This window comes from Rhipicephalus microplus, unplaced genomic scaffold (genome assembly GCF_043290135.1).
Source record: "Rhipicephalus microplus isolate Deutch F79 unplaced genomic scaffold, USDA_Rmic scaffold_41, whole genome shotgun sequence".
Classification (NCBI taxonomy): Eukaryota; Metazoa; Arthropoda; class Arachnida; order Ixodida; family Ixodidae; genus Rhipicephalus; species Rhipicephalus microplus.
This window is the reverse complement of record NW_027464614.1, coordinates 635,288-657,258: the sequence shown is the minus strand read 5'-3', so window position 1 is coordinate 657,258 and position 21,971 is coordinate 635,288. Positions and strand designations below refer to the sequence as shown.

At 47.2% G+C, this 21,971-nt stretch overlaps 1 protein-coding gene across 1 annotated transcript in view; it reads right to left on the bottom strand.

Annotated features, from left to right (window-relative positions):
- Positions 1-3,402: 3,402 nt before the first annotated feature.
- Positions 3,403-21,971, bottom strand: part of LOC142787003 (cathepsin D-like) — a 51,167-nt gene continuing 32,598 nt past the window's right edge. Inside the window, exons 5-7 of the mRNA XM_075884619.1 lie at positions 14,765-14,909; positions 12,873-12,971; positions 3,403-3,785 (exon numbers count right to left, since the gene is read on the bottom strand). Of these exons, the coding sequence (XP_075740734.1) occupies positions 3,624-3,785; positions 12,873-12,971; positions 14,765-14,909 (406 nt within the window). The 3' untranslated portion in view covers positions 3,403-3,623. The remainder of the gene's footprint in view (positions 3,786-12,872; positions 12,972-14,764; positions 14,910-21,971) is intronic.

Genomic DNA, 21,971 nt, shown 5'->3' with positions numbered 1-21,971 from the left:
GACCCGCAGGTCGCGGGATCAAATCCCGGCTGCGGCGGCTGCGTTTCCGATGGAGGCGGAAACGTTGTAGGCCCGTGTGCTCAGATTTGGGCGCACGTTAAAGAACCCCAGGTGGTCAAAATTTCCGGAGCCCTCCACTACGGCGTCTCTCATAATCATAGGGTGGTTTTGGGACGTTAATCCCCACGTATCAATCAATCAGATGACTACTTAAAGCTTTATTTCGACTCGCCTCGCAAATTATGAGTTCATTCTACGACAAATTTAGGGCTGAACCTACTTAGTTTCCACACATTCGGAATGTAAGCACAGCTTTTGTGACAGTGACGCCACACCACATGAGACATCACCCGTGGTATGACAAAATACACATGTGGCGTGTTGAGGTAAACGTATCAGCACACCGTCAATTTGCTTTTTTTTGCAGGGAATTTAGTGTGTGGCAATGATAGCAAGAAAGATGAATGCGTATACTTTATCTTTCATTGCGTGACGTGGTAGGCGATAGAAATTTGCCGCACTTGCGTTTTAATGACCAAAGCACGCTACGGTGGACGATATTCGGCGACTGCAATGTGCCACTACACTCATTCCTGTGAAATCTATAAGCCGTGGTCCGCACGATCAGTTGGTTTTGGAGACGGCAGAAATGCTACACCATATAACAGAGAAAGGGCATCAAGGTATATTTCAGTGGTTGCCAAATCACTGTGGAATCATCGGTAAAGGACGAGCTGATTAAGCTGCCCGTTCAGCTCATGCATACAGAAGATCACGACCAGTCAATACCCCTCTGTAGAACGGACGCTGCTAGAAAGCTCTGCATGCTTGCTCGTCAATGCTCCATGTCACTTTTGAATGAACCTCTTTTTTACGCATGCAAGATTGCGATTCCTTGACCCTACGTTAAGCTTAAGACTTTCACCAAAACTTCGACGAGGTGACGCTGCTGTTCTGTGCAGACTATGATGGTTGGGCGTTGTGTTTCCACGTGCTTACGCGTTCCTCATAGGAACGACCGACACCGCTGCCAGAGCACACTGCAGAGATGAATAGATAACTAGACACCTCCTATGTGACAGCCCGAAATATAACCTATAAAAAACAATACCTTTCTAATACACTCAACAAGCTAGATGACCAGCCGCTGTCATAATGAAGTATACTGAGCCATCTTCATCACTCATCACGAAAGAAGACCGTGCAAGCTTTACTGAGCTTTTTGTAAACTACAGGTCTGTCGTATTTAACCCCTCTCTCTCTCTCTCTCTCTTTCAACCCTCTGTTCTTCAACCATTGTGTAGGGTAGCATACCGGGTACTAGCCTCTGGTTACCCCCCTGCCTTCCTTTTCTCTCGTTTCTGTCTCTCTGTTTCATCGAAGAGCAGGTCCATGCTTACGCATACTTGCGCCACTCATCTAGAATTTCTGTGTGATGTCTGAACAAATAATAACTTAACAGTCATTCACAGCAGGGTAAACGCTAAATGAGTGCACCAGTGAGTGAAAGGGAGTCCATAAACTTCATGACGGTGTGAAATAAACTGCAAAAGACTGTTCAAAACCATATTTGTGGACTAGGTCATTAAACAACCCAGGCAAACACGCAAAGGCTTTTCAGGGATGTGGTTCACGAAAAAAAATGCGCGAAAGATATGTAGCCAGCCTTAAACATATCATTGAATTGTGTGCGTGTCTGTGCTGAGCACTTAAAAACCTAAGTGTTTATACTTTATACTTAACCACTTGTTAGCACCTTAGACGTGGCCAATTTCATTAGCTGACTGTCAAATCATTGATCAAATCAACAGTATTTTATAGTAAATACAGTTTACACAATCCGCTTAACGAGCTCGTCATCACGTCTCGCGCGTCCATCCACGTAATTAGTGCACTGTACGACCGTTGTTGATTTCGTAAGAACCGAAGAACGACCCTGGTATCGTGGTTTCTGAATAGATTATCAGCTATGAACAATCGGTTGAAATTTTACAGTAGAGCTTACTCAGTGAACAGTGAAGCTTATATGAGACACTGAAAAAAAAAAACACACCATCTATTTCAACGGGTGACCATGGCCCTACCGCGGTGGTCTAGTGGCTAAGGTACTCGGCTGCTGACCCGCAGGTCGCGGGATCGAATCCCGGCTGCGGCGGCTGCAATTTCGCTGGAGGCGGAAATGTTGTAGGCCCTTGTGCTCAGATTTAGGTGCACGTTGAAGAACCCTAGGTGGTCGAAATTTCCGGAGCCCTCCACTACGGCGTCTCTCATAATCATATGGTGGTTTTGGGACGTAAACCCCACACAACAATCAATCAATACGGGTGACCATGGTAGGATGCGAGAGCATCGCCGTGGGTGCGCATCGAGTTCCCGCTTCTATTATACGACTTATGAGGCGGTGCATGGTTGTCGATGCGTTTGAATTACCACTTGCCAACTCGGACGTTTACGTCCGGCTTCCCGAACCTTCTTCTGCTCTGCGGCGAAGGCGCTGCTGCTGCAACTAGCAATCAAGCTGACGTTGTTCATGCCGTTTCGCACCCCATTGCAGAGAGAGAAAATGACGGAGGCACAGTGAACGCGCGCTTTTGCAGCTTCGGTATTCGCTTGCCGGCGTTGTCATTTACGTTCAGCTTCACGAGCGTACAAAGCAACGTTGCGAAGGAGAATGCAACAGGAGGTAGCGTGTGCCGTATTATATATGAGCGCATTGCTGTGGTGGAGACTGGAGAAAGAGCAAAGGGAGAGCAGAAACAAAGGGGAGGCAGTGCTCGCGCCACCTCCTCCACCCCACTTCTTCCCACCTGCTCGCGCTCACGCAGAGGGAGGGGGAGGGTTCGCGCGTGCGTAGTATGGACGATTGATCGATTGGTACGTGGGGTTTAACTTCCCAAAACAACCATATCATAATGAGAGACGCCCTTGTGGAGGGCTCCGAAAATTTCGACCTCCTGGGGTTCCTTAACGTGCACCCTATTCCGAGAACACGGGCCTACACCGTTTCCGCCTCCATCGAAAATGCAGCCGCCAAAGCTGGGATTCGATCTCGCCACCTGCAGGTCAGTAGCCAAGTACCTTAGCTACTAGACCACCGTGGTGTGGTATGCGCAGTATGGTGGCGTGCAAGCCACAGAACGGACACTAATCCGAGCATAACATGAATCCACATATGACACTAATATAGAGCTCTAGAGAATGCGAGTGAAACGACATCCGAATGCAAAGGCTGAATCTATCTAAAGTGACAAAAGATATTGTCAGCATCATTTGATCGTAATTTAGTTCTATTTTTATGAGGTAAGAGGAGCATTTTGTGCTGTATTTGTTGAGAGAGGTCACGCTGTTGTGGTCTTGAGTGATTTATAAAACAGTATTAGAGTGAAGGCATGGAAACAGTGATGTCGTTATTTTATTTATTTTGGTGCGTCCTCTTTCAGGCATGGCGAGTAACAAAAATGATGGACGATCAGTGAATCTTAGGTTGAATAGCAGAACTTGTAGAGTAGCGACAACCGTCTCTTTAAATACGCCGGAACAAACAGTACACCTTAAAAGCATTTTCAATAAGCGTTTGTGAAAGAAAGGGTAAATTTAGGACATTTCTTTTGAAGAGATGCTGACTACCGGGCCTCGGCAAAGCCCACGCGGTCGTTGCCTCTGTCGAAGATGGTGTAGTAGCGGCCTATGAACATGTCGCCCAGAATCCATAGGGGACCCGTTTCCGGTGGAAAGTCCATGGGGGTGAAGCCGCTCATACAGAAGGTTTTTCCTTGTTGTTTCACCTGCATCAGACGGAGAGATCGCCAAGATAGTTAAAGTGCGCCCGATCAACGGTAATCCGGCAGCAAATGTTTTAGCAAATTACCGGAAGTAAGCATTATGCGAATCGATGCCATAAGTTCGCGCAGTGTGAGTTTTCTTTTCGTCAAACAGCCACAGCCAGCCAAAAGCAAGAGAAAAAAAATTAACATAGGTTCACACTAGAGGTGCCAAGTCTACAGGAAGTGCAGAGCTGAAGAAGCTATCCTGTTTCTCTTCGTTTTTCTCCTCCTTTCATCAGCACTTTCTATCTTTTTTGTATTTGATGGTTCCTGTGTCTCTTTTATTTCTGTTTATTTCTATTTTGCTTCATGCTTTTCTCTTTTTCTATATTTTTGCTGTTTGTCGCTTTCTTTTTTTTGATTTTTTATGCGTGGGTTCATTTAGTTCTCCACTCTTATCGTTGTCAAAGCGGCTGGAGATCAAGATATGAGCGACTTGTCTTCGGCAGAAGCGCGCACTCGTAATGCTAAAGATGGCTCTCCTATATGTTGTTTCGCCTGCTTAAAAGCAGTACTTAATGCTATCGGAGAACAAGAAGAAGAAGGCAGCAGTTCGCTGTGAAAGCGGGCTAAAACCTGCGCAACGCAAATAGGTCTTTTCAAATTCTATCTATCCCTCAACATATTGATAGTATAAACAAATTTGTTTACAAAGCCAGGCACTGCCAGTTGTACAGCCGATCCTCCGCGGTGCGTTGTGCTAGTTTTATAAGGGTCCGTCAATCAATCAATCAATCAATCAATCAATAAATAAATAAATAAATAAATAAATAAATAAATAAATCAGATGGCTATGCTATATGTGATTTTGCCTGCGTTACGTGAAGTGATGAACCCCGCCGTGGTGGTCTAGTGGCTAAGGTACTCGGCTGCTGACCCGCAGGTCGCGGGTTCAAATCCCGGCTGCGGCGGCTGCATTTCTGATGGAGGCGGAAATGTCGTAGGCCCGTGTGCTCAGATTTGGGTGCACGGTAAAGAACCCCAGGTGGTCAAAATTTCCGGAGTCCTCCACTACGGCGTCTCTCATAATCATATGGTGGTTTTGGGACGTTAAACCCCACAAATCAATCAACGTGAAGTGATGAGGACATGATATAACAGATTCTCCCCCCCCCCATGAAATTCTTTGCTTTTTAAAGATGGTGCAGCATGTGCAAGTGAAACTCAGATCTTTCCGAAGGAAGCCCTGATGTTATGGGAGCAGCAGCGTTGCCTACGGCGATTCGGCGGGTGATTCGGCAGAGGGTGCACTTTCGAGACGTTGCAGAGGACGACGACTTCGAGGATTCTGGTGTTGGCCTGCCGGTGTAGGTGCTTCCACTCGGCTTCCTTGGCTGGCGTCTTATCAGTAATGCCCGCGTGCCGTTTTCATTCTCGAACTCGATCGGCGTGGTTGACTCGCACTTCGTCGGTGTTGCAGGGGCGACGTCGCCATTCGCAAACGAGATCGGCTGTGCTACCCCCCGCAACGCCGGCGACGGCTGCGTTAGGTCAAATCGCTTCGGCGCATGTTTCGGCGGGCGAAGGAGCTTCGCTTCTAGGCGTCTTCTCCATAGCAGATAAGCGAGCCGAAAGACTGTTCACTAGATGAGCACTCGAACGTTGCGAGCGGTGAAGAAGCTGAAGTGAAAGAGAGGTGACACGTGGCGAGTGCGTCAAAGGCGAGGTAACGAGTGACGTCACCGCGCACTGTGAGAGAAGGCGTGCTCTACATGCCACCGCCACAACACATGCGGCAAAGACAGCGCCGTGCGGTGCGTTGGCACGGAGATACAGACGAACAGCGTTACACAGGCTAGTCAAAGAGCTGCTTCGCATTTAAGACATTTGTCATTGTAACAAGAAAGCTCATGGGGAACAAAAATTATTTCAAAATTGTAGCATCTTCATTGTGCGGTGGTTATTGGTTTTTCAGAATAGACCCTTTTTTTGTATCTAAAGGACATTTGCTGAGCGATTATGCAGTTATTGCACAGAGTGACCTCCTTTTATTTCTGATGCGAAATGTGCTTGGACCAATTTATTCTGCTCCAGTCATCTCGGCAAATATTTACGCTATTTTGATTCTAAGGTGGCTACAAAAGCTTCAACATGTTAACACAGCGCGTCTAAAAATGTGGTTATGCTCATCTTTGAGCAGTTATAACAAAGACGGTTAGTTTTTTGCACATGTGACAAGTGCCTTCATATTTCAACATGGTGTGGTGAATGTTAAGGCTAATTAGGTAAACGGGCTAGCTCTGAGAGCAGATCAACATTAGAAAAACATAGGCACTGTAAGAAAGAGTCGATGAAAGCGGGAAGAAAATGTGACCTTGGCGGCGAGAGTAAGAGACGTGGAGAAAAGTTAACAAGGTGTTTATGAGGCTATGGCTAGAGGGAAGATGGTGTGGAGTATACTGAAAATGTTGGCTTTTGCGAAATACTAATACTTAGTGTGGCTTGAAGTTGCGCAAAAGATCTCTGTTGCACTTAACAATGTTGTTTGTTTCTTTTTTTTGGCGCATAATAGGCCAAAATACCAATTGCAGTCGCACATATGAAGGATTTGTATTGAAAAGTTAATAATTCACGATCTTCTAAATGTGACTCATTTACACAACTTTGCCTCTTAGCAAAGTTGTGTAAATGTAGACAGCCATAGTGTGGGGTAGCACTATCAACGTTACTAAATGCATTCGTAGTGCGACTTTTCTATTGCATCTTACTGATATGCCCTTCCCGAAGTCTCAACTTCGAATGACTCAATGTCGCAGGAAAAGGCACGCAGTGTACGCAAGGGTGCAACTGCTGCACCAATTGTGCCAATTGGATACTATACTCTGTTGTTGCTCTGAGCAGCGGCGAAACCATGAAATTTGTGAAAATTGTGTCACGCTGCGCCGAAATTCCCGACCAGCCTCAAGGATTTTTTCGGGTGCGCTAATTTCATCGAGAAATAGAGACTACGTTGGTCACCTGAAGTTTGCGTCATCAATAGATCCAAACACGCAGACCCTAATCCAAATCCGCGGTGTAAAGTGAGGTGAGGGCACATGCGAAAAGGCATTGTGACAGCGCCGCGCAAACATTGATCCCCTGACCACAGCGGACACCTAACGGTGGGACGACGGAGGAGGAGGAGGAAGAGAAGAAATGAAAGGCAGGGAGGTCAACCAAACGCACGTCCGGTTTGTTACCCTGCACTGGGGAAGGAATGAGGGAATTAAAGGAGAAGAGAGAGAGAAGTGAAGGGCAACGTGTGTGTAGGTGTGACCTTGTCCATTGCACGCTTATAAGCGGTCGCGTAGTCCGTTCGTCTTTAGAAAACTTAGCAATGGCCGCGTCGCTTTGCTGGCCTGCGACGCGTAGAGCCATGAACCAAGGATCTTCTCTTTGGAAAATGATCTACTGTCTAGTGTCTCTAACGTTTCACGCAGCAAGTTGCGTTCGCTCGCAAAACGTTCACATGAACACAGTAGATGTTCTATTGTCTCGTCAGTGTCGCACGATTCACGTCGGGAGCTATCCGCCATTCCAATGCGAAAGGAGTACGCCTTCGTAAAAGCTACGCCTAACCACAGGCGGCACAGTAAAGTTGCATCCTGGCGGGAGAGGTCAGATAGAACTTGAAGCTTTCTCGATGGGTCCAATTTGTGTAGGCGGCAGTTCCCGACACTGGGGTCACTCAGCTGTGTTCTGTGTTCTGCGACTCCAAGGCATCCCTTCAGAGCTTGCAATCAGCTTTACGACAAAGGGTGCATCAACAACTAGTGAATGAAATAAGAGAAGTGCTTCACGAAGTTTCGTCGAAAGTACATGACGTGGTGTTCCAGTGGTTACCGCGACATTGTGGTATTGTCGGTAACGGCCTTGCTGATAATGCTGCCCGATCCACACACGCGGACGCCCAGACAACCCCAATGCCATTGTCGACAACCGACGCTGCAAGATGCCTTCACTCGTTCGCTAACACAATGTCGTGGGACGACGGAAATAAAAAACGAAAATGCATTGCCGTAGCCACCGACACTTCGCGGGAGATATCAATTTCCTAATCAGAAAACAACGTAATTGTGGCATGTAGGAAACTGAAGCTTGAAGGTATGCCACGTTTCCTTCACGCAAAAAAGCTCGGTATGCTGCAAACGCCGGTGTTGCCTGCCACCACGCTGGTTGCGATAGCAAAGGCACATAAAACATTTTTCTGTATTGAAGTTTCGTCGTCACTACGATAGATATCCGGCGCCATCGCCGGGACAATTGACGCGTGCAGTTGTTACATTATCCGGTAAAACGCGTTGTGCAAGCGAGCCTAGAAGTGGTGCCTTAAACCTAGCCTTACTGTGAAAAAAAAACAGAAAAAGTAGGGGCGTGAAAGAGAGGGGAGTGTTGAGGGTCGAAAATATTTGGGCCTCGTTCTAACCCGCGCATAACGCTCCTTCGGCCACCTCCAACCCAGTACAGTAATGCTTCGCAGAAAAGCGCATTATGTTTTGGAAGTTCTGCCACTCGTGTTTCTGCATTGCGGTGCTCCTGTTCTGGTGTGCGGTTTCAGCGTTGGAGTCCTCGTGTCTATTAATGCAGTGTGTTTGTTAGCTTATAAGGTCTAACGTGTTTTTTTTGCTTCGCACAACCCACAGGCTAAATTTGGGAGGACCGAGGTGCTATTTCTGGACACTTCCCAAAAGACGAGTCCGTTTGACGCAAACATTTAATACCAATAGCTCCAGAGTTCCTAAACACAACACAAGTCCTAAGCACTCAGTTTCTACACAGAGAGTGTCGCGGAATGTCGAAGGAGTGGCGTCTCACACATATCGTTGTGTAGGAGCCTGGGTGCCGAGCACGGGTCGATGCTCTTGTCGTCCTAGTTGGCATCGGTGTTGGGCAGCCACACGAGTCGTAGGAGAAGCAGCCTTCCTAGGCTGTCGGTGGACGCTGCACCAGCTGACGCTGCATTTTGCGCACCGGCCTCGAGATAGAGTCACGGCCGGACAGACTCGCCTGAGCTCGAGCCCGAAGATCGACAGCTCAGACCTGTCCATGGGTACGGGAATGTCAGCGTAGCCTCGTAGTTCTGGAGCCCATCAGGTCACAGGACGATGAAGGTAGCAGCCTTGGCTCAAGTCCGAAACCCCGACGCCCTAATGCGTGCTTTATCTTCCTCTGGCCACCGCTGCGACTCCTCTCCCTTTTCTCTGTCTCGCACGTGCTTCGATGAACGCTGCGTCTGCGTCGAATTGGCGCTTCAGTCATTTCTTGTTATTTATTATCATCCTTGCCAACTTCTTCCTTGCCGACTTCCAACTTCGTTCATGGCGCGCACTTCAAATTCCGCTCGCCCCGTTTCAAGTTCCGCGCACTCCACCCACTTTGAATTCTACGCACTCCATCACATAAGGATACTTGCTTGGGCGAGTTGGAAGTTATTATTGTTACGTTATTGCGCACTGCATAAAAGACCAACACTTGAGATGAAGGACTAGATGGACACAAGTGCAAAGGCTGTTAGCGCTAATCACGTGGCATAGCACATTTTCTTCAGTTACTGATGCATGTATGCGCCGCGTAATTGAGTGCAAGTATGATAGTTGATGCCTAAAAAGGTTACTGGCAATTTATTTTAGCATTGAATGACATTTCCGCTGGCCTAAGAAAAACAATTTGTGCACCCGTATTTACTTTCGCCACCCGTGCTTCTCGGTTTTACGATTCTGTCAAATATAAAGGATGGCAGCTTTTAGTTCGCAGTTTGTCAAAGGATTTGAGAGGCACGGCAAGTGATAATGTGGACTTACTCATTGTTTGCCCAATGTGGTTGTTAAAAATAATATTTTTGTTGAAACAGCAGTAGTGATGTACATTCTGCACGATTTGCGGAGGTTGTATGGTTTGTACATACTTTTTTTCCCCAAATTTGAGCCTAGTTTTTATACGGCTTTAAACTCTGTCTTTTATGATAAAAAGTAGATGTTTGCTTTTACGTAAGCTGCTCCAAACTTGGGCTTTATTGCTCCAAAATTAACATATTGCTGCTCCAAATTACATCTTGGCTGTTGCACCCCAGCCTACGCAAAAATCTACCTTGTGGCTAGGTACACTTATATACGACTACATCGCACCTGGTAAATAGAATTCTATTTTATAATAAAATATTCAAAGAGGAAAGAATGATTTCATTTCGTAAGAAATTCATAGAGCAATTTGAAGCCACATAGAACCAAAATAGCTGGTACGCTTCCCCGAACGGGCAGTGCGAAATGCCCCGAAAAGTTGGCTTTGTCTTACGGATGGGGGCTTTTTCCCATAATTTTAAGACTGCGAACTGTGAAAGGGTTTGTTAGAATCTTCAGGCGCCTCACGTGTTCGCACAGCAGCACATGCAGGTACTAATGTGTTCTTTACAACGTTAATGTATTTTTTTCGTGTATAACTAAACTCCATATAACCCGCACCTCATACTGCGAAACATGGAAATATGAAAAGTAATATCAATAACTTCCCGTAGGTTGCCATCAAATCTCCTCTCCTGCAATATTGAGAAGTGGAGCAATGAAGCCAACATCAGCACCAATGATCGCAAGTTTTATACAGAACTGTGCGATGTCTCGATCTGACTCCCACTTTTTCAAATTGAGATTTCCGAGTGAAGTGTATTATAGTTTAACCAAATGATGCATTTTTATACCTGTGAGCTGCAGTATTATTTCCTCTCACAACATTTCAAACAACATTTACAAATTGCAGGGCGAACAATTTTGTTGTAGCAGTGGTGGTCAGTGAATAAAGAAAATTGATGGCTATATCATCATCATCAGCAGCAGCCTGATTACGTCCACTGCAGGACAAAAGCCTCTCCCATGTTCCGCCAGTTAACCCGGTACTGTGCTTGCTGCTGCCAATTTATACGCACAAACTTCTTAATCTCATCTGCCCTCCTAACCTTCTGTCTCCCCCTGACCCGCTTCCCTTCTCTGGGAATCTAGTTAGGTACGCTTAATGACCAGCGGTTATCCTGTCTACGCGCTACATGCCCAGCCCATGTCCATTTTCTCTTCTTTATTTCAACTATGATATCCTTAACCCCCGTTTGTCCCCTAATCCAATCTGGTCTCTTCTTGTCTCTTAACGTTACACCTACCATTTTTCTTTCCATTGCTCGCTGCGTCGTCCTCAATTTAAGCTGAACTCTTTTTGTAAGTCTCCAGGTTTCTGCTACATAGCTAAGTACTGGCAAGATACAGCTGTTATATACCTTCCTCGTGGGGGATAGTGGCAATCTACCTGTCATAATTTGAGAGTGCTTGCCGTATGTGCTCCACCCCATTCTTCTTCTTCTAGTTACTTCACTCTCGTGGTTCGGCACTGCGGTTATTACCTGCCCTAAGTAGACATAGTCTTTTACAACTTCAAGTGCACTATTACCTATCTCGAAGCGCTTCTTCTTTGCGAGGTTGTACATTACTTTCGTTTTCTGCAGATTAATTTTAAGACCAACCTTTCTGCTCTCCTCGTCTAACTCCGTAATCATGAGTTGCAATTCGTCCCCTGAGTTACTCAGCAATGCAATTAGCGGCGATGGCGTAGTGGTTAGAGCATTCGCCTCGCATGCAAGAGGTCCGTGGTTCGAATCCCGGTGCCGCGCAGTTTTCAACCGGATTAAAAAAATCCGCGTGGTGATAGAAATGCATTAAGAGGCCTGGGGTGCGGCCTCACCGGTAACCACCGCCGGGAACGCAGTCCCTCACCAGAGAAGGATTGGCCACCCTCGTGCAGTATCTGGCCACTACCTCCCACATGCATACGTCAAATAACTCGTGGCCCTCAGTCCCCAGCAGCTGCGAAGCAACTGACCACGGCAGTGGTCAGATCTGCAACGCAGCAGAGGGTGCTAAGGATCTCTGAATCCGGACAGGCCGCCATTGGAACCTGAACTTGGCAACGTTTAACGCTAGAACTTTATCTAGCGAGGGAAGTCTAGCTGTACTATTCGAGGAGCTAGAAGGTGTTAAATTGGATATAATAGGGCTCAGTGAGGTTAGGAGGGCAGATGAGGCCTATACGGTGCTACAGAATGGGCACGTCCTTTGCTATCGGGGCTTGGCAGACACGAGAGAACTGGGAGTGGGGCTCCTAATTCACAGAAACATAGCTGGCAACATAGAGGAATACTATAGCATTAATGAAAGGGTGGTAGGTATCGTAATTAAACTGAATAAAACATACAAGATGAAGGTAGTACAGGCTTATGCGCCTACATCCAGCCATGATGATGACGCTTCAGTTGAAAGCTTCTATGAAGACGTGGAATCGGCAATGAGTAAGGTAAAAACACAGTATACTATAGTGATGGGCGACTTTAATGCAAAGGTAGGAAAGAAACAGGCTGGAGACCAGGCAGTAGGAGATTATGGCATCGGTACTAGAAACGCCAGAGGAGAGCTACTGGTGGAATTCGCAGAACGCAATAATTTACGGATTTGGAATACCTTCCACCGAAAACGAGAAAACCGCAAGTGGACATGGAGGAGCCCCAATGGCGAAAATAAGAACTAAATAGACTTTATAATGAGTGCACACCCAGGAATCGTGCAGGATATGGAAGTGGTTGGCAAGGTACGATGCAGTGACCATAGAATGGTGCGGTCTCGAATTCGCCTAGACTTGAAGAAGAATGGCTATATATAGTTGTCTATTAGCGAGATAGACATGCCATTGTACGACATTTGAACATGGAGCATAAGCTAATGTCTAAAGATGTAGGCTATACAGCAATGGGTAAGAAACTATAAGATAACCACCCGTTGTGACCGGCATATTTCGTGTTACATGGCTGTGCACTGCTGTTCCAAAATTAAATATGTTATCCTTTTCATGACGTTTTGCAGGTACAGCTTGGAAACCAGCGACATCGTCGCATAGTATCATTCTAATAATATTTGAATACATGCAGTCATTTACTGCTTGCCGTAAGGTAGAGTCTATGTGGTACATGTATACATAAGCGGTCTTCTCTAAATGCTGAAAATCCATGCAAAACCGAGTGTAGGGCAATAAAGGCCTCACCTTCAAGATATAGTCGTCCGCACTTAGCACAAATTCCTTCTTGCTAAGGTGAAAGGTGACCTTTGGCAATGACGGCAGCGCTTCGCAGTCCACAAGATACTGCAAGTAACAGCGAAGAGAAATTTAAGTTCCATGAAGTACAGTATCACGGAAGCCAATTCGCAAAGCAGTGAGTAATTGATGAACATGTATCAACCACCCCAGACCTTCCTTCATATTGAAAAGAAAGGTATATACGGGCACATGACAACATTTGAAGGGACTACCGCAGATGGTATCGTGATATGAATCCCAACTTGGTACTCCAGCTGTAAGGTACTGACTATGATACTGTCACGTAGTCGTAACGTGGATAAAGACAGCAGACTCGATGCTAAGTTCAAACTTGTGGCCAAGGAACTGAAGGTGAGATTGCAGCAACACACGGGTGCTGATAACGGCGAACAGAGCGTCGGCCGGCGGTCAACAAACAAGTGGTGATGCGCGTCGGCATTTATACACGTGTCATAAGATATTCTAGCGTTATCACTTGTGGCCACGTAGGTTCCAGAATAATGTACAATGTTCTCGAAGTGCACGAGCGTAATCTTAACGTCATTATCTACAACATTCTGGATCCTTCGTGAACAGTGCATGAGTGGTTCGCGCTCGTAATTACGTGCAGCGTAACGGGGTGATAATAAGACTTGTGAAGGAACTCAGCAATACATACAATAACAACAATTATGCGCTTTAGGCACGCATATTGCGCACTCACTTACAAACATATGTGCACAAAATAGTCAATATGAACTTTGGTTAGGTCCAGTGGTCCCAAAGTAATTAGTAATTCCTAATTGCAAAAGCAGGAATATCTTCGTTCAGTTTTCGAGCGCTCACGTTTGGAACATGCGCTGTTTCAAGCTTTGCTTTTCGAACTAAACTGTCCACAGCTTCGCATATGACGTAATTTGTGTGATTTTTCTTTCGGCATGGCTTTTGAATGTAAGTCGCGTTTACAATAATAAATGGCTTTTGAAGGAACAACAAGGCGCACCGTCACTTTCACGAATTCCGATAGAGTAGCGACTTCCATGTCCTAATATTTATTATTGAGAACTGAACAAAAAAGACCCCTTGTCTACAATGACTCGTTAACAGCCCACGTCGAAAACCCCTAACAAAAATATGTTAATGATCGTTATTTTCTGTATTGTAACGCCGATGGCTTATGAATCGTGCATTGTAAATTTGGATTGGTCTGTAGTTGTATAGTATTTTGCAGCAAATTCAGTTTTGTTTGAATGACTCTGAGGACCTCAATGAAAATCCAGAGAACAGGAAGTGCGCGCTAGAGCAGACGTTTCTACAAGCAGATTTTTCTTGTTGAAAAAAAGTGAGGTAGATGCGCCATTGTACGCCATAAGTCTATAGTGAATTTGAAGAAGGCAAGTCTGCTTGTCGCAATGCCGGCTCCAGCACACATACGAGTTTTTCATCGCAAGCCTCCATCATCCCCTCGTTGCCTCTCCTTCAATTGATTTTCGTCACAAAATAACACGTGAACTCTGCAGCGGAGCGAGGGGCTTAAATTCTGGTGGTCCACGACTTTTCTAATATTACAGTGGAACTTAACTCTAAACAGACTTTGTGCGTCTTTTCCTCAATGAATTGTGAATGCGAAGGCTTCTAATCGCAGCCACCACTCTTTGTTTACCAGTCTCTGTTTGGGGTTGAATGACTTATGATATCAGTAGGCGTCTGACTTGATTTAAGCTCACTTACAATGTTCTTTGTCTGTTTTGAATGAAATTTACCCTTCACTTATTTTTTGAATCATTGATGGGATACGTTCCACTTCGACACAAGTAATATTAATGCCCTCGTGTGACACATCATATATTATGTCTCACCTGACCAGGTGAGGCTTCCTTAGCCCCAATAATTCTGTTGATCTTCTTGACGTCAACGGATGGCCCAGTTAGCAAGGACGTGCCGGTGTCCGCAATTGCTTGGCAGCCCTTTTTACAGAAGGTCGCCTTGTCAGATAGACTAATTCTGTGGAGAACAATATTATGCAATAATGGTCAATGCCGAAGGCGTTCAGTGCTGAGCATAAAAGAAAAAAAATCATCAACGTCCGCACGCATCAACCTCCCACATAAAACACGTGTATACACACATCAACGAAACACTTTGCTGCCATCATGACAACCAATAGGTGATGAAGTCAAGGCAGGTGTAGTGCAGTTTTTTAATTGTGTTAACTATGACACAAGTATGAAAAAATGAAGTGGCCGCAACTATAGCTTGCGCCGGCAAGGATCAAATCAGGAACCTTCACATAAGTAGCGTGATGCTGTATAAATTGAGTTAAGGCACCGTTATTTCTCCCGTAAAAAGACAGTCGACTACCCCCTCCGTATATTACCACTTTCGCTGATTTCTCGGGAGAGAGATGTCTGATTGTTTATAAAATTGGACTCCCCATTTTCGCCCACCTACCTGTGCTGAAAACCAAATCGCAGAAGAGCAACGCTCATGCGCTTAAGACAGTGACTGGGCTGGCTAATGTGCTTGGAGAGTGATAAATTACGGAGGCCTGTTTGATGGGTGCACTGGCAGTTGAAGTGTAGTCCAAGCGTGGTTTCTCTTTGTTCAATATATTTTCATTTTTGGCACATCCACAGCCGCTTTCTTAACCACGTTGTTCGAACAACAGCTGTGGTCATCATTGATTTGACACGCAAAGCCTGAGTGGGAAATTCTGGTAACATATTGCCAGGTGTGTTGAAATACTCCTCCGGCAGAGCCGCTGAAAGGCCACCTAATAAATGAAGACAACGACGCTGTTGTTGTGGGGCTCGGTCTGGATTGTCCTGCTGACTGCTGACTCACGGGAATGTTTGCGTGGCCATATGCGATTTTCTAAAGGCAACAAAACAAATAGAATGTTAAGCTGAGGCAATAATTCAGTTTATTTTATATAATATTAGCTTGATCGTTTTTTATTAGTGCTATTCATTTTATTTTTTATTCCACCGTTTAACACTCTGTTTTTTGTTTAAACATCCCTATCTATATATCCCGGCTGGTAAAACAATTCAATCTCACAAATGAAGTGCCGTCCGTTTCATGGCCGATCCCCCGTGGTGGGTTTCACCAGGACTCTGAGGAACAATCGACCAACCAACCAATCATTTTGTGCGCCCTGTACACTGTGATTCCGGAATGGTAGCGACTCACGACCTCTAAATAAATATTACCCGTAACGTCTTCTTTGGCCGAGGTTGTGGGTCTTACAGCAACGCGGCTCTGGATCTCCACCATGCCTGAAGGTGGCCCACAGTCTTCGAAATCTGCGCCAACACCGGCCCTGCGATCCCTTCGTGCTTATTGACCCTGACACGTTTTGCGGAACCGACAAAACAGACGTCGACGAATGCCTCGCCTTGTACGAGCGAGTGAGCAAGCACCACAGGTGGGACGAGACGCTTATGCTTGCCAACGTCCTATTCTATGAGGTACGGCACGCGCGAGGTATGAGACCCACGGGGAAGAATCGACTTGTGCAAACCGAAGCTCCGCGATTTGTTTTGTTCGGTCGGTCTCTTGCTCGACAAATGGCAGCCAGACAGGAACTCGCTTCACGTGTTCAATTGGCTACTGAATTCAACATCGTCTACATTCAAGACGTGCTCGCCCCTTGTCGCAACTGCGACAAAGACATGCCAGAGGTAGACAAGGTCAACAATGAGTTTAAGACCATAGCTGACGATGCCTTCAACATTTTCATGTGTACGAACTGTGCCACAGTCGACTGCATCATCACTGAATGTCTGCGCTTTCAGCAAGCTGAAAACAGGCTGATGACTCAGCGCTTCAACCACCTTCCGAACACTGCTGCGACTTGCTCGTGCGAATATCCTGCGCGACCCCGCCCATGCGCGAATTCTGCTATCACCAGGATTGTTCACCAGAAGCTGGAAGCCATGACCCCTGCTACCTGTAGGCCCCCTCCTCTGGACAACATGGCAACTATTTTTATAATTCAAGCCGTCGTCTGGCAGGAGTTTGCCAGCATGGGCTTGCTACCTTCCTCCTTCGCTCGCCTTGCGCCTCAGCCAACATGGACTCCCATCCACAACCCTGACCACAACGCTGCCCCACTTGTTGCCGCAGCTTCTTCAGTTCCACAATTCCCATAACGATACCACAACCCATCTGAGTGGTGCACGAATGACGATAGACCGCTTTGTTTTTTTTTGTTCTCACGCTGCCCACATTTCCAGCCATTGCCGTAACCGATGGTCTTCCCAGCCAAGGTTTTCCAGTGACATCCGTCAGGCTGGCGTACAATATATTCCCCTGATGACTCGCGTACAGGACCATATTCCCCTGATGACCCCCTTCTGGACCTTCCATCACACTGCTCATTTACTAAATCTCAACCCACCTACGCGGACGTCGTCGCCCAGAGGAACTTCTCCAGCCGGTCGCTGTTCCCTCAGGTTAGCCAATCTGGCTCCCCTCTGCGCCATCGCTTTCCGTCACCGGATAATTCTCGTCACTCTTCGGAAAACTAACGTTTGCAGATCCTGGAGGTGGCGCTGCACTGGCGAATTGGACGCGAAACCCTCTACCGACTCCTCTTACTGAACGAAATTTACTTGCTGTCGTCGTCGATGGCCTGGCCGTTGCAGCACCTATTGGCACTGGCTACCGTTTATTTGTGGTGAGTTCAAAGCTTCGATCCCATCTCAAGGAAGCCCTGACACCTGCTGTATTTTCAACTGTGCGCGTAGCTAACGGTAGACAAACACCAAATTCGGTATGTGCACTGCTCGTGTTACTGTTGCAGGTCAGCAGACTTCGTTGCTCTTTGCTGTCCTTGCCCCTTGCCCACATGATGTCATCTTAACATTGATTTCCTGGCTAGTCACTTTGCCCTCATCGATTGCTTATCCAGCGTTTTAAAGCTCGACTGCCTTTGTGTGGTGATGCCCCTCCTGCAAGTTGCACGCGGCTACGGGCCACAGACTTTCTTCGAATTCCACCCCCAGTTGCGGTTTACATCCCTAAGATGCCGTTTTCGCCAGTCCCTCATGACGCATACTTGGCGGCTCCACTCCTTCACCTCACTCTTTGCCGCAACTCGTCGCAGATGAACAACAGCGAGATACTGTATTGGTTGTGGCCAACAATACGCTTCTTCCTGTCCTAAACTTTTCGAAGTCAGCCCAAGTTCGTTCCAAGGTATCACGCTAGCAGAGCTTTTCACTTTCGAAGGACGTAGAATTTCTTCCTTCACCCCTGCTACAAATACTGGGACCAAAGCTGTTATACCCGCGAACAATAGTACATTCCTAGGCAAAATGATATCCAGTGACCTCTAGCCTAGTCAAGTTGAAGTCTTTTGTGGTGTTTTGCTTTCTTACATCGATGTTTTTGATGTTCACGATCGTTCACTAGACCGCACAGGCATCGTAACCCACCGTATCGGCGCCGGAGACGCCAGTCCCCTTATAAAACGCCCTTACCATGTGTCGCTCTTTGAGGGCCATGTTATTGAGAAGGAGGTCAAGAAAATTCTAGAAAAAGATGTCATAGAACCTTCTTCCAGTTCTTGAGCATCATCTGGGGCATCACCTGTGGCGTCACCTGTGGCATCCCCTGTGGTGCTAGTTGAAAAAAGGGACAACAGATGGCGCTTTTGCGTCGACTATCAACATCTCAGTTGTATCACTAAAAACGACGTTTATACACTGCCTCGAATAGAAGATGCACTCGACTGCCTCCTTGGTGCCAAGTATTTTTCATCATTCGATCTTCGATCCAGATTCCGGCAAATTTCTGTCGATGACTATGACCGCGAGACGACAGCCTTGATCACACCCGACGTGCTTTACCAATTTAAGTTCCTGCCATTTTGGTTGTGTAATGGTTCTGCAGGTTTCGAACGCATGATAGACTCTCTCCTACGCGGTTCTAAATGTTCAACCTGCCTGGGCTATCTGGACAATGTCATCGTGTTCACGCCCACGTTTGAAAGCCACATCCCACGTCTGTCGGTCATTATTGACGTATTTCGCCTTGCTGGCCTCCAGCTGAATCCGTCAAAGTGCACTTTTGGGCGCCGTCAAACGACGCTACTTAGTCACCTTGTCGACACTACTAAAGTCCAACCCGACCCTGACAAAGTCCACCTTGTCCGTGATTTCTCCATTCGCGTTCCCCAAAGGAGGTCAGCAGTTTTCTGGGGCTCTGCTCATACATCCACCATTTTGTCGTCAACTTTGCGGATATTGTTCGATCTTTCTCAGATCCCCTCGAAAAGAACGTGGCTTTTTCCTTGGGCGCGGACCAGGTACATTGCTTCGCATCAATGATTCCCGCTCTCAGTTCACCGCCAGTACTGGCCCACTTTGAGCCAGCAAAAGAGCTTCGCACCAACGCAAGCGGCAGCGGCCGTGGCATTGGGGTATATACTCGCTCAAGTACAAAGTGGCACTAACCGTGTTATGGCATATTCCAGTAGCCTTCTGTCACAGTCTGGAAGGAATTATTCAATTACCGAGTGGAATGTCTAGCTCTCGTCTGGGCCATCGCCAAAGTTCGTCCGTATCTGTGCGGACGTCCGTTTGCAGTCATCAAAGATCATCATGTTCTGTGCTGGCTGTCAACGCTAAAGAACCCTACTGAAAGACCCGGCCGCTGGGCATTACGACTGAAGGAGTAAATGTTCTCGGTAGTGTACAAATCTGGGAAACTGCACAGTGATGCCGACTGCTTGTCCCACCACCCCGTTGAACCACCCGACTCCCCTAAATTGGAAGCCGACGCCTGTATTTTCGCCATCACAGACGTTCTGCACGTCGCAGATGAACAACGGCGAGATCCATCACTACTCTTCATCATGACCGCTTACAAGCCGATAATGCCGACCCTTCTATCAGCATGTTCTTCTGCAAGACTGTTTTGTATCACCGAATTTTACATCGAGAGGGCGCAGAACATTTATTTATGGTTCCACATCATCTGCGCAAAGACATATTTCTAGAGCTTCACGACCCCTCATCCTCAGAGCCATTAGGCGTCACCCGAACATACGACCTTATTGGACGGCGGTTTTTCTGGAAAGGCCTTTATCGTTTAATTCACCACAACGTTGCTGTTTGACACCTTTGTCAGCGCCAAAAGAAACCTACGACTCCTCCTGCTGGTCACCTCCAACTTATTCAAGTACCAGCTGAGCCGTTGAATCAAGTGGCATTGGACTTGCTTGGCCCTTTTCTAACTTTTATAAATGGAAATAAAGCGTTCGCAGTAGCCACGGATTATGTCACTCGGTACGCAACCACCCGAGCACTACCAATCAGTGGCGCGACTGATGTTGTTGATTTCCTCCTGTACCACGTCATTTTTCAGCATTGCGCTCCTTGCCACCTACTCACAGATCGTGGTCGCTGCTTCCTTTGTCGGGTGGTCAATGACCTACTGCGATCATGTGCTACTCATCACAACTTTAGCACTTCTTTTCATCGTGAGACCAAAGGGCTGACAGAACGAATCGACCGCACACTGAGAGACATAATTTCCATGCATTTTAAGGCAAAATTTCCTGAAAAAGGAGTAATGGAACCCAATAGGCGCGCGCGATGAACGGATAGACCGTTGAGGAGCAACCGCAGAGGAAAGATTGCAGCGCGAAACAACTTAGTCTCTAAAAAGGGATGAACCGCCCGGGGAATGCAGGCAGCGCGTTGCCAAGGTGACTAAGCCCTCCTACTCCACAAAACAGATGTCCTTCTCCTCCTCTGCAGGCTCAGTCTTTCCCCGTATTTTGTCGGTGACAGTTAGCGATGCATCGCGCTCGTTGTGCTCGACCACGGCAGCCTGGATTCGACGATCCAAGAATTACGACGTGGTGCTTGTGTGTACGCTTGGATGAGAGTGGGTGCTGCTTTTGCGTTTCGCTGCACCCATGAAGTCTGGGGCAAGCCTCGACACGTCACCAAGCGGCGCTGTATATCTCTGGCTTCAAGATAGTCATGACCAACAGACGACAGCAACAGTTGGGGAGGCCAATATGGCAGCCGAGAAGTCAACAGGCCTATCGGATATATACTTCAGTCCGACTCAGGGCAGAAAACAGTGCTCTATTCTAAAGCAAGTAGGTTATTATTATTTATTCTACCTACTTGTCGCGTGTGCGATACGGATCGCGCTTGCCAGCAACGGGCTTGGTCATGTTGTATATCGCACGCACGAAATGCATCGCGAAAGTCAATCTCGGCGTCTGCAGTTCGCTGTGTTTTGCGACCGCCTGGAAATTGGCCGCCATTGCCGTCGGCCACCCGTACGCTCGCTCATCGAGTGCTCGCCTGTCTTCGCCACCGCGATGAGCTCCGGGCTGACGATATTGGGCTGAGACCAGGTCGCTGTGTTGGCAGTCGTCGAAAACACGTTGCCGGTTCTCATAAAGAGCTTGGTCTTGGTTATAGTATGTCGCGTGCTGTGTGTGCACCAGCACGGGCTGGCGTGGTTTTCGCTAGCGTCGGAACTCACTGAAAATCGGTCGCCATTACAGTCGGTCGCAAGCAGCTCAGCGCCGTCCGCTGGCCACGTCGGCGGACTCGCGTTTGCCCGCTGCACTCGCTCGAATTTGTGGAAAAGGGCCGCCTTACCGTCGATTTCTTCGGCGCTAGCTCCAAACCAGCTCGGCGCTGTTCGTGGCGGCGGTGAAGCGTACGCTCGCTTCACCGAAGTTCGCTGGCGGCAGACACTCCGCGTGCAACGCTGTGTTGGTTCTCGCGTTCGCTTGCTCGAGCTGAACGACGTTGCTCGCTTAGGACTCGCCGACTTGTTAGCGGCACGGAGGTTCGCGGAGTTGTGGCTGCAGCTGCCGCTCCTAAGCTGTACCCTACGATGATCGAAATGAATCTTTGACGACGTGTCACATCACGGTGGAATCATTAGCATGTCATATCTCACGTATGTTTTCATTTCACCTTGCACGTATTTCTCATATGCATTTGTATTCATCCTCTGTCACGTGTGACTCACTATTTTACATACTTATTGTAAAGCCGTGGGCACACAGCGTGCTGAAGACTGTGT